At 41.4% G+C, this 16,296-nt stretch overlaps 1 protein-coding gene across 1 annotated transcript in view; it reads right to left on the reverse strand.

The window, feature by feature from the left end:
- ARFGEF2 (ADP ribosylation factor guanine nucleotide exchange factor 2) overlaps nucleotides 1-16,296 on the reverse strand; it is a 102,459-nt gene that overhangs the window by 32,544 nt on the left and 53,619 nt on the right. The window contains exons 22-25 of the mRNA XM_041732664.1: nucleotides 15,118-15,265; nucleotides 13,876-13,975; nucleotides 4,270-4,310; nucleotides 3,996-4,165 (exon numbers count right to left, since the gene is read on the reverse strand). Coding sequence (XP_041588598.1) covers nucleotides 3,996-4,165; nucleotides 4,270-4,310; nucleotides 13,876-13,975; nucleotides 15,118-15,265 — 459 coding nt within the window. The remainder of the gene's footprint in view (nucleotides 1-3,995; nucleotides 4,166-4,269; nucleotides 4,311-13,875; nucleotides 13,976-15,117; nucleotides 15,266-16,296) is intronic.

Below are 16,296 nucleotides of genomic sequence, written 5' to 3' on the forward strand. Positions count from 1 at the left end.
CACAAGTGGCCCACAGATAACCTAGAGCTGGCACCTCAACAGTCTTGACAACAGAACTGCAGGTAGGAAAAGTAACTTGTATACGCTGATGTTCTCTCTCTCAAGGTAATTCCACTGAACATGAAATCTGGACTCTGAAGAGCTGAGAAATGTTTACCAAAGCACTTCTGGATTATTACTTCTGAGAGAAAAAAAAGGATTCCAGGGCTGCTCGTAGAGAGATCTCGTGGGGGCAGCCCAGGTGGATCAGTGGTTTAGCACTGCCTTTGGCCCAGGGTGTGATCCTGGAGATCCAGGATCGAGTCCCGTGTTGGAGTCCCTGCATGGAGCCTGCTTCTCCCTCTGCCTGTGTCTCTGCTTCTCTCTCTCCTCTCTGTGTATTCTCAGAGTATTTATTTAAATAAATAAAATCTTAAAAATCTTAAAAAAAAAGAAGAAAGACCTCGTGGAATAAATGAGCAACATTTCCTCCAGCTCAGTGGTCACAGGCTTGGAGTAGAACATAGGATAAGGTATAGTAACAGTAATGGTTCACATTTCCCTTTCTCAAACAATTTCACATCAATTACATCAACTGGTCCACTAAGTTATTTACCCAGAATAGTGAGAAAGATAGTTGCTAAGCAAGTTGATTATGTAGAAGACAGTGCTACCATTCACTCAACACACAGTTGCTCTGGGTCATGTGTAGGCTCTCGTGGCTGTGTCCTCCCTGAGGGTTCAGATAAAAGGTCACTTCCAGATAGGCATGACATACTACACTGCCTGACCCTTCACCAGACATTCATCAGACATTCATCATAAAATGTGGGTGAACTCCAGGAAGCAGTGACCTCTATGACCTGGAACCAGGCCCTTACATGGTTTGTTAAACAGATGGTGTGTTGGGAGGTACCTGGCTTTGAGCGGATAAAGAAACAAAGTAAACAAAAAACTCTGATTAGCTGATGTACCAAGTCAGAAGCAAGACTGCATTTGGCAATGTCTCAGTTCAGTGGGATCCTGGAGCAGGCTGGCAGCTGCTCACAAGAGCCAATGGTGCTCAAAGCTTTGTCAATCCGCCCTCGGGGACATCATAGTGCTAACTTCAAATTAGCTATGGGGGTTATTTACACCACAGAAATTGGCAGATGCTATAAACTGCTCACCAGCATCCTACTGCTTGTTCTATAGCCTAGTAGCAAACTGCTTCTTTTTATAAGTTTCTTCCATTCACTAGAGAGAGAACAATTCTCTTTTAGATAAATTGTTTTTTACTCACAGTACTTTTATTTTTTATTTTTATTTATTTATTTTTTTAAATTTTTATTTATTTATGATAGGCACACAGTGAGAGAGAGAGAGGCAGAGACACAGGCAGAGGGAGAAGCAGGCTCCATGCACCGGGAGCCCGACGTGGGACTCGATCCCGGGTCTCCAGGATCGCGCCCTGGGCCAAAGGCAGGCGCTAAACTGCTGGGCCACCCAGGGATCCCCCTCACAGTACTTTTAAACTGTGTACTTTTAAATCTGTTTTACAACTCTTCATCTCCAGGAGTGAAAAAACTGCTTTGAAATCATGCAGTGTGTTTTGGTTTGAAACAGTGCTATTAAGCTATTACTTTTCCTTTAAGAAGTTAACGTCATCAGAGATGCATACATTCACACACATACTACATATATGTTCTAATTTTTAAAAATTTGTTCAATATATGTGTGTATATGCCTATATATACCCGATGAAACCTCTGGTGGAGAGAAAGAAGTATAGTTTGTTTTTTTCTCAGTAGTTGTCAGTTTTAGAACACACAAATCTCTAGCTTTAAAATAAAGATTTTATTTATTTATTCTTGAAAGAGAGGCAGAGACATAGGCAGAAGGAGAAACAGGCTCCTTGTGGGGAGCCTGATGCAGGACTCAATCCCAGGACCCTGGGATCACGACCTGAGCCAATGGCAGATGCTCAACCACTGAGCTACCCAGGCATCTCACTCTAGTTTGTTTCTTATATAAAAATGTATTAGTATTCTAATACTTAGTAGCTCAGTGGGCCAACTGTCTTACTCTTGGTTTCAGCTCAGGTAATGATCTCAGGGTCATGAGACTGAGCCCTGAGTCAGACTCCACATTCAGCAGGGAGTCTGCTTGAGGTTCTCATCTCTCTCTGCCCCTCCCCACGACTAGCACGTGTGTACATGTACGCTATCAAATAAGTAAATGAATCTTAAAATAAATACATAAATAAATGTTGCTTTTCTCAACAAAAGTTTCAGAAGAGTGGTGGCAATGAAAGCCAGAATATATGAAGCAGTGACATTAACAGTGAAACTATATAGGAACACCAGGGTGGTTCAGCGGTTGAGCATCTGCCTTCAGCTCAGGGCATGATCCCGGAGTTCAGGGATTGAGTTCTGCATCGGGCTCCCTGCAGGGAGCCTGTTTCTCCCTCTGCCTGTGTCTCTGCCTCTCTCTCTGTCTCTCATGAATATATAAATAAAATCTTTAAAAAAAAATAGTGAAACTATATAAAATGTAACTTAATCTTTGGTCACTCATAAGATACTAGGAGGATTTGCCATGTATTTGAAGAACCCCCCCCCCCCGCCCCCGCCCCTTTGCGAGGAAAATCAGGCCTGACCCGGAGACAGCCCATCCAGGCACCTTCCTAGAATCTAAACAACAGAAAACATTCTGTTTTTCCGAGATAAACTCCCCCCCCACACACACACACCCTGAGTAGAAAGTCCCTGAACAGGATCGCGCTGACCTTCAAATAAATCAATCATGTCATAACCCGAATGCTATGCTACTCCCGCGGTTTTTTGCCTTTAAAAGATGCCTGTAATTTGTAATCGGGGCACTCTGCCACCTCTGAGGCGGAGAGCCCGTTTGCGCAAACATTCAATAAACCTTCTTGCTAATTGCATCTGCCTGTCTGGGGTCTGAGTCTCTGGGGCATCCACCGGGACACGTTGGCACCCGTGAGTTAGGGTCCAACATATTCAAACACCAGTTTGTCCAGGGGCTATATTATTCTTGTGGTGTTAGCCTATATCCTGGATATGGAATATTAAAGTATTTTTAATTCCACTAAAATTTTAATTTCATACTCTGTGAATTCTAGCAATATGTAAATATGCTCCCCAGGGAAACGAATTATGGGTATCCTCTGCTTCTTGCAATGTCACACTGCACCATTTTTCATTCTTTTTTTTTTTTTTTAAGAAGATTTATTCATTCATTTGAGAGACAAAGAAAGAGAGAGAGAGAGAGCGCCTATGCGGGAGGGAGGAGTAGAGGGAAAGGGAGAGAGAGTCTGCACAGATTCTGCACTGAGTGCAGAGCTGGACTCAGGGCTCAATCTCATGACCCCAAGATCACGACTTGAGACAAAACCAAGAGTTGGATGTCTACTTGACAGTGCCACCCAGGTGCCCATGCACTGCTTTGCTTTTAGGAAAGATCGACCTTAGTGTCTATTTTCACTTAAAAAAAAACAATAACAAAAAACAAAGAGGAGTTTTACTTTTACAAAAACAAAAAAAAAAGGTGAAAAGTGAAAATAACATTCAGCATTTATTTGTTTTGCAGCGAGCCATTACAGGGGCAGCATGAGCCCCAGCAGCAAGAGTGGTGCTGCCAAGCCCCTTCCCCGGAACTCCACTCAGCATCCCAGCATCAAGCCACCAGAGCTTTGAACTGTTATCAGTGAGCATCTGGGCTTTATCTCAATTCTGTGCATTGTGAGCAAGATGTGTCCTAAGGTATCAGAAAAGCCCAGGAGAGGTTATTTTGGAAGTTTGTGAATGCCCAAAACTGTTTTCATATAAATTAGAGGTAACTGCCTCTCTGCTTTATACCATTTAGGCTTATGAAAGGTTTCACAGGAATGTTCTACTTTTATATAGCAGGGAAATCTATATAGATATTTAAACTCTCAATCACTTCTTCTTTGAATATAGTTGCCTGCCTTTTTCCGGACACCAATAGAGTGGTTTTTGAATTTGAAGAGTTACCTTATTGAAGTGATCTCCAATCACATGCCATATTCGGGACCACTGCAGTCGTATCCGATTCATGTTGTAGTATGATATCTCCACAATCTTCTGCAAGCTGAACATGCGGGGGTGGTGGGGGGAAGCCAGCTCGTCCATGGACACGGCGCACAGCCAGCGGACAAAGTCAACTACAGGCCAGACCCAACAACACGTGCGAGGCTTAATTAGTAATGGCCAGACAGTAACAACAAGAGGACTCTGTAGTTGTCATGCATGAGTGACAAATACATACCTATGGCATTCCCATCCAGTCTGGTAGATCCAGTAAAAATTCTAGGAAGATAATTCCAGACACAATAAAATAAAAGTTAGATTTGGAAATTGCATTCCAATTTCAAACACTGAAGAAAAGGCAAAAAGGAAATATTTCAGATATGGCACTTCCATTAAAATAAATGACTGAGACGTCAGAGGTACAAAACTGGTCAATGAATTGAGAGATAAAATGACTATAATGATAGGAAGAAAAAGCGACACATCAGAAGGAGGAAAGGAGATTAAAATGTAACAGCATGTGATGTCACAACAGTGAGACTGAGGGCCTCCAAAAAGCTGCTTTTCAGCAAAATGAACAAAAAATACTAGCAAAAAAACAAAACCAAAACCAATTCTTTTAGGACTGAACTCTGGAAATAACCAAAGGCTGATAAAATGTTTATTCAAGGGACGTCTGGGTGGCTCAGTGGTGAGCATCTGCCTTCAGCCCAGGGCGTGATCCTGGAGTCCTGGGATCGAGTCCCACATCAGGCTCCCTGCATGGAGCCTGCCTCTCCCTCTGCCTATGTCTCTGCCTCTCTCGGTCTCTCATAAATAAATAAAATCTTAAAAGAATAAATAAATAAAATGTTTATTCAAGAAAAACGGCTAGATCTTGGTATGAATAGAGATCATTATGGTATTTTAAGTTGGCCTATTTCCATTAGTGTCTTCTCTGCTCCATAAAAGTATTGAAAACCAACAGCTTTGAAAGTCACAGTAACTGTGCAACCTGCAAGCTAGCTCCATAGGAGAGAAAAGAACAGTCTTGGATTTCCCCCGAAAACACCAGTCTCTGAGAACTGACACTATTTGACCTGCCTGGCAGTACCCAGGGAACTTCCATTTCCAAGATCTGTCTTTAACTCAGACCTCATCCAGTACAAACAGCCTTTTCTCTGAGGCTTTTATTAAAAGCCATCTGTAGTAAATGCTGAATGATGCAGCTACCCGAGGTGGCAGTCACAATTGGGACAAACAGGACCTGGTCAAAAACTTAAAAGGAAAGGCTGGGAATGAGACACCCACAGGAGGCTTTAAAAAGCTCCATCATATTCCTGGCAATCTAGACTGCGATAACATGTATAAGGTTTTGCACACACCCAGGAAAGACACGAAAAGGCCCTAAGTTCTCATCTTTAGCTGGCCTTAAGGTGTCACACAAGCAAGAAATGAAGGCAAAGGTGGAGTTTTAAACTGCCTGAGGATCAAAGGGGCACCCCAAAACGCACATTGAACTCCTCAGCAAAGGCTGGTGGACTTAATAGTCCCAGGCATTTCAGGATATCTTTGTCCAATTCTTTTTTTAAAAAGATTTTAATTAATTATCTAATTAATTAATTAAGAGTGTGAGTGGTGAGGGTAGTAGTAGGGGGAAAGGGAGAGAGAGAGAATCTTTTTTTTTTTTATTTTTTTTTTTTTTTTATGATAGTCATAGAGAGAGAGAGAGAGAGAGAGAGGCAGAGACACAGACGGAGGGAGAAGCAGGCTCCATGCACTGGGGGCCCGACGTGGGATTCGATCCCGGGTCTCCAGGATCACGCCCCCAGCCAAAGGCAGGCGCTAAACCACTGCGCCACCCAGGGATCCCCTGAGAGAGAGAATCTTGAGCCGATCCATGCTGAGCATGGAGCCTGATGTAGGGCTTGATCTCACAACCTTGAGATCATGAGTTGAGTCAAAATCAAAAGTTTGCCCAGGGGAATTCTATCAAACGTTTAAAGAAGAAATCATACCTATTCTACTAAAGCTGTTTGGAAAGATAGAAAGAGACGGAGTACTTCCAAATTCGTTCTATGAGGCCAGCATCACCTTAATTCCAAAACCAGACAAAGACCCCACCAAAAAGGAGAATTACAGACCAATATCCCTGATGAACATGGATGCAAAAATTCTCAACAAGATACTAGCCAATAGGATCCAACAACACATTAAGAAAATTATTCACCATGACCAAGTAGGATTTATCTCCGGGACACAAGGCTGGTTCAACACTTGTAAAACCATCAATGTGATTCATCATATCAGCAAGAGAAAAACCAAGAACCATATGATCCTCTCATTAGATGCAGAGAAAGCATTTGACAAAATACAGCATCCATTCCTGATCAAAACACTTCAGAGTGTTGGGATAGAGGGAACTTTCCTCGACATCTTAAAAGCCATTTACGAAAAGCCCACAGCAAATATCATTCTCAATGGGGAAGCACTGGGAGCCTTTCCCCTAAGATCAGGAACAAGACAGGGATGTCCACTCTCACCACTGCTGTTCAACATAGTTCTGGAAGTCCTCGCCTCAGCAATCAGACAACAAAAAGACATTAAAGGCATTCAAATTGGCAAAGAAGAAGTCAAACTTTCCCTCTTCGCCGATGACATGATACTCTACATAGAAAACCCAAAAGCCTCCACCCCAAGATTGCTAGAACTCATACAGCAATTTGGTAGCGTGGCAGGATACAAAATCAATGCCCAGAAATCAATGGCATTTCTATACACTAACAATGAGACTGAAGAAAGAGAAATTAAGGAGTCAATCCCATTTACAATTGCACCCAAAAGCATAAGATACCTAGGAATAAACCTAACCAAAGAGGTGAAGGATCTATACCCTAAAAACTATAGAACACTTCTGAAAGAAATTGAGGAAGACACAAAGAGATGGAAAAATATTCCATGCTCATGGATTGGCAGAATTAATATTGTGAAAATGTCAATGTTACCCAGGGCAATTTACACGTTTAATGCAATCCCTATCAAAATACCATGGACTTTCTTCAGAGAGTTAGAACAAATTATTTTAAGATTTGTGTGGAATCAGAAAAGACCCCGAATAGCCAGGGGAATTTTAAAAAAGAAAACCATAGCTGGGGGCATCACAATGCCAGATTTCAGGTTGTACTACAAAGCTGTGGTCATCAAGACAGTGTGGTACTGGCACAAAAACAGACACATAGATCAATGGAACAGAATAGAGAACCCAGAAGTGGACCCTGAAATGTATGGTCATCTAATATTCGATAAAGGAGGAAAGACTATCCATTGGAAGAAAGACAGTCTCTTCAATAAATGGTGTTGGGAAAATTGGACATCCACATGCAGAAGAATGAAACTGGACCATTCTCTTTCACCATACACAAAGATAAACTCAAAATGGATGAGAGATCTAAATGTGAGACAAGAGTCCATCAAAATCATAGAAGAGAACACAGGCAACACCCTTTTTGAACTCGGCCACAGTAACTTCTTGCAAGATACATCCACAAAGGCAAAAGAAACAAAAGCAAAAATGAACTATTGGGACTTCATCAAGATAAGAAGCTTTTGCACAGCAAAGGATACAGTCAACAAAACTAAAAGACAACCTACAGAATGGGAGAAGATATTTGCAAACGACATATCAGATAAAGGGCTAGTTTCCAAAATCTATAAAGAACTTATTAAACTCAACACCAAAGAAACAAACAATCCAATCATGAAATGGGCAAAAGACATGAAGAGAAATCTCACAGAGGAAGACATGGACATGGCCAACATGCACATGAGAAAATGCTCTGCATCACTTGCCATCGGGGAAATACAAATCAAAACCACAATGAGATACCACCTCACACCAGTGAGAATGGGGAAAATTAACAAAGCAGGAAACAACAAATGTTGGAGAGGATGTGGAGAAAAGGGAACCCTCTTACACTGTTGGTGGGAATGTGAACTGGTGCAGCCACTCTGGAAAACTGTGTGGAGGTTCCTCAAAGAGTTAAAAATAGACCTGCCCTACGACCCAGCAATTGCACTGTTGGGGATTTACCCCAAAGATTCAGATGCAATGAAACGTCGGGACACCTGCACCCCGATGTTTCTATCAGCAATGGCCACAACAGCCAAACTGTGGAAGGAGCCTCGGTGTCCATCGAAAGATGAATGAATAAAGAAGCTGTGGTTTATGTATACAATGGAATATTACTCAGCAATTAGAAACGACAAATACCCACCATTTGCTTCAACGTGGATGGAACTGGAGGGTATTATGCTGAGTGAAATAAGTCAATCGGAGAAGGACAAACAGTGTATGTTCTCATTCATTTGGGGAATATAAATAATAGTGAAAGGGAATATAAAGGAAGGGAGAAGAAATGTTGGGAAATATCAGGAAGGGAGACAGAACATAAAGACTCCTAACTCGGGGAAACGAACTAGGGGTGGTGGAAGGGGGGAGGAGGGCGGGTGTTGGAGGGGAATGGGTGACGGGCACTGAGGTGGACACTTGACGGGATGAGCACTGGATGTTTTTCTGTATGTTGGTAAACTGAACACCAATAAAAATTAATTAAAAAAAAAAAATCAAAAGTTTGATGTTTAAGTAACTGAGCCAGCCAGGTGCTTAGTCTCTGTCCAATTCTTAGCTGATCACTAAAGCCAAGGAAGAGAGACAGTGGCTACATGCAAAAAGAATACAGACTTTACACAGTTTAGGAAAGTCATTTAACAAACAAATAGTAATAACAACAACAATAAACCCTAGGTGGGTGGTGGGCAACCGGACATCCAAACCTGTTACACTGTTTTTTAAAATATCAGTTTTTTTAAAAAATTTTATTTATTTATGATAGTCACACACACACACACACACACACACACACACACACACACACACAGAGGCAGAGACATAGGCAGAAGGAGAAGCAGGCTCCATGCACCGGGAGCCCGACATGGGATTCGATCCCGGGTCTCCAGGATCGCGCCCGGGCCAAAGGCAGGCGCCAAACCGCTGCACCACCCAGGGTTCCCAATATCAAGTTTTTAAAAAAGATTTATTTATTTATTTATTCATTCACTTATTCATTCATTCATAGCGCGCGCGAGAGAGAGAGAGAGAGAGAGAGGCAGAGACACAGGCAGAGGGAGAAGCAGGCTCCATGCAGGAAGCCCGACGTGGGACCCAATCCCAGGTCTCCAGGACCACACACCGGGCTGCAGGCAGTGCTAAACCGCTGCATCACCGGGGCTGCCCTTAAAATATGTTTTTAACCAAAAAGACATGTAAAGAAACAAACGATGGCCTGTTCACAGGCAAAAAAACAACAGATCCTATCCCTAAGGAGACCAGATACTGAACTGACTAAAGTTTTAAAGTTAGTTATCTTAAGTATGTTCAAAGAACTGAAGAACAATGTCTCACAAATAGAGAATATTAAATAGATGTATTTTTAAAAAGATTTTAATTAATTTATTTAATATTTTTAATATTTTTTTAAAGATTTTATTTATTTATTCATAGAGACAGAGAGAGAGAGAGGCAGAGATACAGGCAGAGGGAGAAGCAGGCTCCATGCAGAGAGCCTGATGTGGGACTCGATCCAGGGTCTCTAGGATCACACCCTGGATTGCAGGTGGCGCTAAACCGTTGCGCCACCGGGGCTGCCAGATTTTATTTATTCATGCATGACACAGAGAGAGAGAGGCAGAGACATAGGCAGAGGGAGAAGCAGGCTCCTCACAGGGCCCCCCGCCAGGATACCGGGATCATGACCTGAGCCGAAGGCAGACGCTCAACCACTGAGCCACCTAGGCACCCCAATAAATGTATTCTAAAAAATAACAAATAACCAGGCAAATTTTAGAGTTGAAAATTATAAAGCTGAAATGAAAAATTCACTGGAGGGGCTCAAGAGCAGTTCTGAGCTGACTGAAGAATTAGTGAACTTGGAGACAGGTCAAAGGATATTATGCAATGTGATGAAAGAAGATATAAAAGAATTAAAAAAAAAAAAAGAAATCTCACACAGACCTGTGAGACACTACCAAGTATACAGATATGTACGTAAGAGGAGTATTAAAAAGGGAGGAAAGAAAGAGGCTAGAAGAACTTTTTCTTTTATTTTTTTTTCTTTTATTTACTTATTTTTTAAAGTTTACTTATTTTTTTTTAAAAAAGATTTTATTTATTCATTCATGAGAGATACAGAGAAATACAGAGGGGGGGGGGCAGAGAGAGAAGCAGGCTCCATGCAGGGAGCCTGATGTGGGACTCGATCCTAGGACTTCAGGATTATGCTGTGGGCCGAAGGCAGGCGCTAAACCACTGAGCCACCCAGGGATCCCCAGAACTTTTTCTTTTAAAGATTTTATTTATTTATCCATGAGAGACACAGAGAGAGACAGACAGAGACACAGACAGAGGAAGAAGCAGGCTCCCTGCAGGGAGCCTGACTGGGACTCGATCTCAGGACCCCAGAATCATGACCTGAGCCAAAAGCAGATGCTCAACAACGTGAGCCACCCAGATGCCAAGCTAGAACTTTTGAAGAAATAATGGCTAAAAACTTCCCTAATTTGAGGAAAAACAACAATCTACACTTCTAAGAAGCTCAATAAATTTCAGTAAGATAAACTCAAGGGATCTACATACAGACATATAATAATCAAAATGTTGAAAGCCAGGGAGTGAGAGAATATTGGAAGTAGTAAGAGAGCAGACTCATCACTGCACTGATTTCTCCTCACAAACAACAGAGGTTAAAAGGCAGTGGAATATAATATTCAAGGTGCTGAAATAAAAAGACTATAAACCAAGAATTCTATATGCAGCAAAACTAACCTTCAAAAATGAAGGAGTGACTAAAATACCCTGAGATAACTCATTGCTAACTGATCTGCCCTACAAGAAATACTAAAGTTCTCCTTGAAAGGATAGACAATAACGCAAAAGTATCTGAGGAGGTAAAAAGTACTAGTAAAGGTACCTAGGGAAATGCGTATTTGTTGTTCGTAATTCATTTTATCTATCTGACTTGAGGATGGCAAAAGTTATCATCCTTTTTTTTTTTTAAAGTTATCATCCTAAATCTGTGTTGATAGACAAATATGTGGAAACATATAACTTGTATGGTGACAGCACAAAGGAGAGGTCAGAGAATGGTGCTGTACAGGAGCCAATGTTTCGTATTATTCAAATTACATGGACACTAATTCAAAGTTGAATGTTAAAAGTTAAGATGTTATTAATCATGATCCCCAAAGTAATCAGTAAGAAAAATACTCAAAAAAATACAGTAAAAGAAACAAGAAAAATAAAATGGTACCCTAGAAAATATCTTAACACATAAGGTAGTAATAAGGAAGGAATGGGGGAATAACAACATATTTATAAAAAGAGAAAAAGAAGATCTAAATTCTACCCAGCAGAAATTAAATTATAATTAAATAGATGAAACATTTTAATACAAAGGAAGAGATTGGTGGAATGGACTAAAATAAACAGAATCCAACCATCTTCTGTCTAAAGAGCCTTTTTTATTTTATTATTCTTTTTTTTTAAAAAAATATTTTATTTATTTATTCATGAGAGACACACAGAGAGAGAGGCAGAGACATAGGCAGAGGGAGAAGCAGGCTCCATGTAGGGAGCCCTATGTGGGACTCCATCCCAGGTCTCTAGGATCACACCCCAAGCTGAAGGTGGCGCTAAACCACTGAGCCACCGGGGCAGCCCCTTATTATTACTTTTTAAAAGATTTTCTTTATTTGTGAGAGACACAGAGAGAGGCAGAGACACAGGCAGAGGGAGAAGCAAGCTCCATGCAGGGAGCCCAATGCGGGAGTTGATCCCAGGACCCCAGTATCATGCCCTGGGCCAAAGGGAGGCGCCCAACTGCTGAGCCATCCAGGCATCCCTATTTTATTATTTTTAAAAAGTTCTATACCCAATGTGGGACCTGAACTCATGACTCTGAGATCAAGAGTTGCATGCTCTACCGACTGAGCCAGCCAGAAGTCCCTAGAAAGACTCATTTTAGAGTCAAAGACACAAGTAAGTTGATAGTAAAAGAATACAAAAGAAATAGCATATCAAAAAGTAACCAAAAGAGAACTGGGATGGCTGCACCAATTAAAACAAAGGACTGAAAAATCATTACTAGAGACAAAGAACATTTTAAAACACAAAAGGTTTAATCTGTTAAGAAAAAAAAAAGCATATATGCATCTAACAACAAAGCTCCAAAATCACAAGACAAAACAGATAAAACTGAAAGGGAGAAATGGACAATCTGACAATGCCTAGAATCAGCAAATCTATAGACACGATGAAGATTAATGGCCACAGAGACTGGCAGGGGATGAAATGGGGAGTGACTGATAATAAGTACACGGTGATTAAAATGCTATGAAATTCAATAGTGGAATTGCTTTTCAGCCTTTTGGCTAAGACCAAGTGAAATTCAACAGTGATGCTGACCACAGAACTACAAATATACTAAAACCCACTGAATTGTAAAGGTATATATTTATTTATCTGAGAGAAAGTGTACACGTTTGCAAGAGAGGGGAGGTGCAGAAGGAGAGGGAGAGGAAAAAGAATTTCAAGAAGATGCCCTGTAGAGTGCGGAACTGATGCAGGGCTTGATTTCATGACCCTGAGATCAAAAGTCAATGCTTAACCGACTGAGCCACCCAGGTGCCCCCTGAATTATACACTTTAAAAGAATAAATCTTGGGGCACCTGGATGACCCAGTCGGTTAAGTATCTGTCTTTGGCTCAGGTCATGATCCCACTGTTCTGGGACTGAGCCCCGTATTGGGGTCCCTGCTCAGTAGGGACCCTGCTTCTCCCTCTTCCTCCCCCTCTCTCTGTCTCCTTGTGCTGTCAAATAATCAAATAAATAAATAAAATCTTAAAAAAAAAAAGAATAAATCTGATGGTATGTGAATTGTATCTCAATTTAAAAAAATGTAATAGCACACAAAATGGTGATGGCCAGAGTAACAGAAAAGAAATATGTGTAGTTCATGGAAAAGTAAACATTTTGTACTTTTGGCCTCAACCTAACTGGAAAATGTGGGGAAAACCCATCAAAAGTATGTTACGGACAAATATCTCTGTTGGAGGGAAGCAACAGGAACAAGGTAATCAAAATACACTAATAAAGAGTTTTAAATACTAAGAGGATTGTTCTGAGAACAATACAAACACTGCCCCAAATTCTATACTGCTATATTCAACACTGTCTGTATTTAATGCCATGGGATAGGTCATTAACCACATTAACAGCAGTGTACATGATTATTCAAGGGTACTTTTCACGAGTTTATTCATTTTAGAAAATGTGTATTTTAAGCACTGGTACCTAATGAATGTCTTCAAATAAGAAAACCTATGTTTCTCATATTTAGGTCAAGTTTTAAGTAAACAGGTATCAGGGAAAGGTTCTGAGGAAAAAGAAATCCAATCAATGTGGCCACCTCACACTCACAATAGGCTTTACATCTTAAACTCTACTTAAAATTTTTTAATAAGTAATTCTATTAAGGAAACAAGGTAATCTAAAACATCAGCACAAGCAAAAACTCGTTTTTGACAAGATTTGGTCACAACCTTAAAGTTATAATTTTGTTAAGAGGTCACAAATTCAAATGAACACGAAGATTATTAGTAGCTATGGATCACATGTGCTACTTCCTAGTTCGAGTGATCTAGAGCTCACAACACTTAGAAGAGTCAAACAGATTAAGAATCCATTAAATACACAGAGGATGTGCCAAGCTACTGGACAGATATTCCAGCTTCACTGGAGAACAGAATTACCTGTCTACAGCTACAACCACACTCTGGGAACTGGTCTCACCAACAGACTCCTGGAAGCTGGCCATCTGTCTTTTATCCACTCCACCACTCACCAAATTACCTGAAATGCAATGCACAAAATCAACATTGCTTCAGAAACAGTCAAGTATTTAGAGCAAAGTATTCTGTGGCATCAATATGCAGAGACAAGAGACAAAAAGGAAATGGTTTGCAGGCAAAACAAAACAAAATACCCTCAACTGATGATAGAATAAAATTAAACGTAGGTTTTGGCATTTGGTGTTTAAAGTACATTCTTATTCTTAAAATACAAGCTCCCTTACTAGCACCACCTCCCTTTCTTAATATTCTTTCACATTTTTATTGTATTGAATGCCTATGTTTAGGAGAACACATACAAATTAAGCAACACTAACTCTGGGCTCCTGAAGATGGGATGGCTTATACCTGCTGAATGTCCGGCGCACTTTCTAGGATTTCACTCCAGCCATCCCTGCATGCATCCTAAGAAGCAGGTGCTATTACAATCTTCTTCTTTCATAGTCTGTGCTTTTAACCATTACCCTGTACTATTCCAAACAGCATATGTGGGACCTAGGAGCCTGCCCTCTGCTCTGAGAGAGCCTGGGTTTGCAATCTGCCTCTGTCACTTTCTGAGGTGTGGTCTTGCTCAGGGTCACTTCACCCCAACATCACCTTCCTCATTTACAAGATGGGGATGATAATACTGCCAATCTCACTGTATTGTTAAGAGGATTAAATGAGTTAAAATGTATGAACTGAGTGCTCAGAATGCAGTCTGGCACATGTGTTTGCCTTATTTACTGCATGTCACTGATGGGGGTCTCTCAGTTGAGTGAGAAATAACTACTTTCATGAGAATGAACATGGAAGAGATGTTGAATCTACTTATGAAAATCTAGAAATACTCATACCCACTCCTCTAATACTAGGTACTAAAGCTGCAGTCTTTCTATAGCAAATGGCTTCTCCCCCCAGTACAGTTATATGGATAGAAAGAAAAGTAATGCACCCTGCTGATTTTGATAAAATAGGCATTTACTCAAGTTTAATCACAGTTAAGAGAGCCAAAGCAACACTTCCACTTCCATTAATAAACATACTGTCAGCTGGCACACAAGGAAGAGATGGTTTGCGTGACAGTCCTGCTGAGACAAGAAGTGTTTCATTCCGGTTAACTTGTGACTCCGTGATGGCCAGCCGTGGGGCCTGGTGTCTTACCAAGGCCAAGGCCCATGAACTCTTCTCCTGCCAATGTGTGGCCCTTCAGGCTCCCTTCTCTTTCACGCCCAGATCCAGACAGGTAGCGGGTTTTCACACCGGTTCCTATCAGCTGAGCCAGCTCCAGCTGGCTGATGCATTTCAAGATCTAGTGGAAAAAATGCATGATAAATGAGTTCCTGTATCTGGCCTGAAAAGGTCACTGCAATCCTGGTCATTTGAGAGCTCTCTGAAACACAGAGCTTTTCAGGTAAGAATAATCTGAAGGTCTCAGAGTGGGTTGTCTAGTCCTGGCTAGGAAACCCATCAAATGCAGGCCTAGAAGACAGACTTAACTTTTTTTTTTTTTTCTCCCCAAACTATTAAAAAGGAAAAGAGAAAATAACCAAAAGAAAAGCTGGTATAGGGCAGCCTGGGTGGCTCAGTGGTTTAGTGCCGCCTGCAGCCCCGGGTGTGATCCTGGAGACCCGGGATCAAGTCCCACATCAGGCTCCCTGCATGGAGCCTGCTTCTCCCTCTGCCTGTCTCTCTGCCTCTGCCTCTCTCTCTCTCTCTCATGAATAAATAAATAAAATCCTAAAAAAGAAAAGAAAAGCTGGTACAATGGAGTTTGCTATATAGATGTTTAATTATGCAAATGTGGTAAGTGCTTGAGAAAGACAAGCTGTTTGACTGGAGCAGAGAATCCCACCCACCATATTACCCAGTAAGTGCACCATCTGGTCTGACTTAGCCTCCTCGCCTCCTTTGTACTCTACTCCACAGACACAAAACACTAGCCTCCCTGCTGTTCCGTTAACTTGACATGTTTCCTACCCCAGAGCCTTTGTACTTGCTGTTCCTTATGCCTAGAACATGTTGCTTATACACTTCCCCATGGCTCACTCCCAGCCTAAAGTCCCAGCTCAGACATGTCCCTGAGATGGCACGCATACTCTCTCCACCACCATCCCCTCCCTGGTCACGCTCCCGAATCCCCCCCCTTAGCATTTACCACTTTTTGACATTATGCCATATATTTGCTTGTTCTCTGCCTTAAGTACCAACAGGGCATTAACTCTGCCTTATTCACTGCTGAATCCCCAGCACCCAGCTGGTGATTATTATTCGATTAACTGACTAAATGAGAACATGCCCGGGAATGGGTATGCAGTTGGAAAAAAACACTGAACCTTCCAG

The sequence above is a fragment of the Vulpes lagopus genome, chromosome 18, assembly GCF_018345385.1.
Source record: "Vulpes lagopus strain Blue_001 chromosome 18, ASM1834538v1, whole genome shotgun sequence".
In the NCBI taxonomy this organism is placed as follows: domain Eukaryota; kingdom Metazoa; phylum Chordata; class Mammalia; order Carnivora; family Canidae; genus Vulpes; species Vulpes lagopus.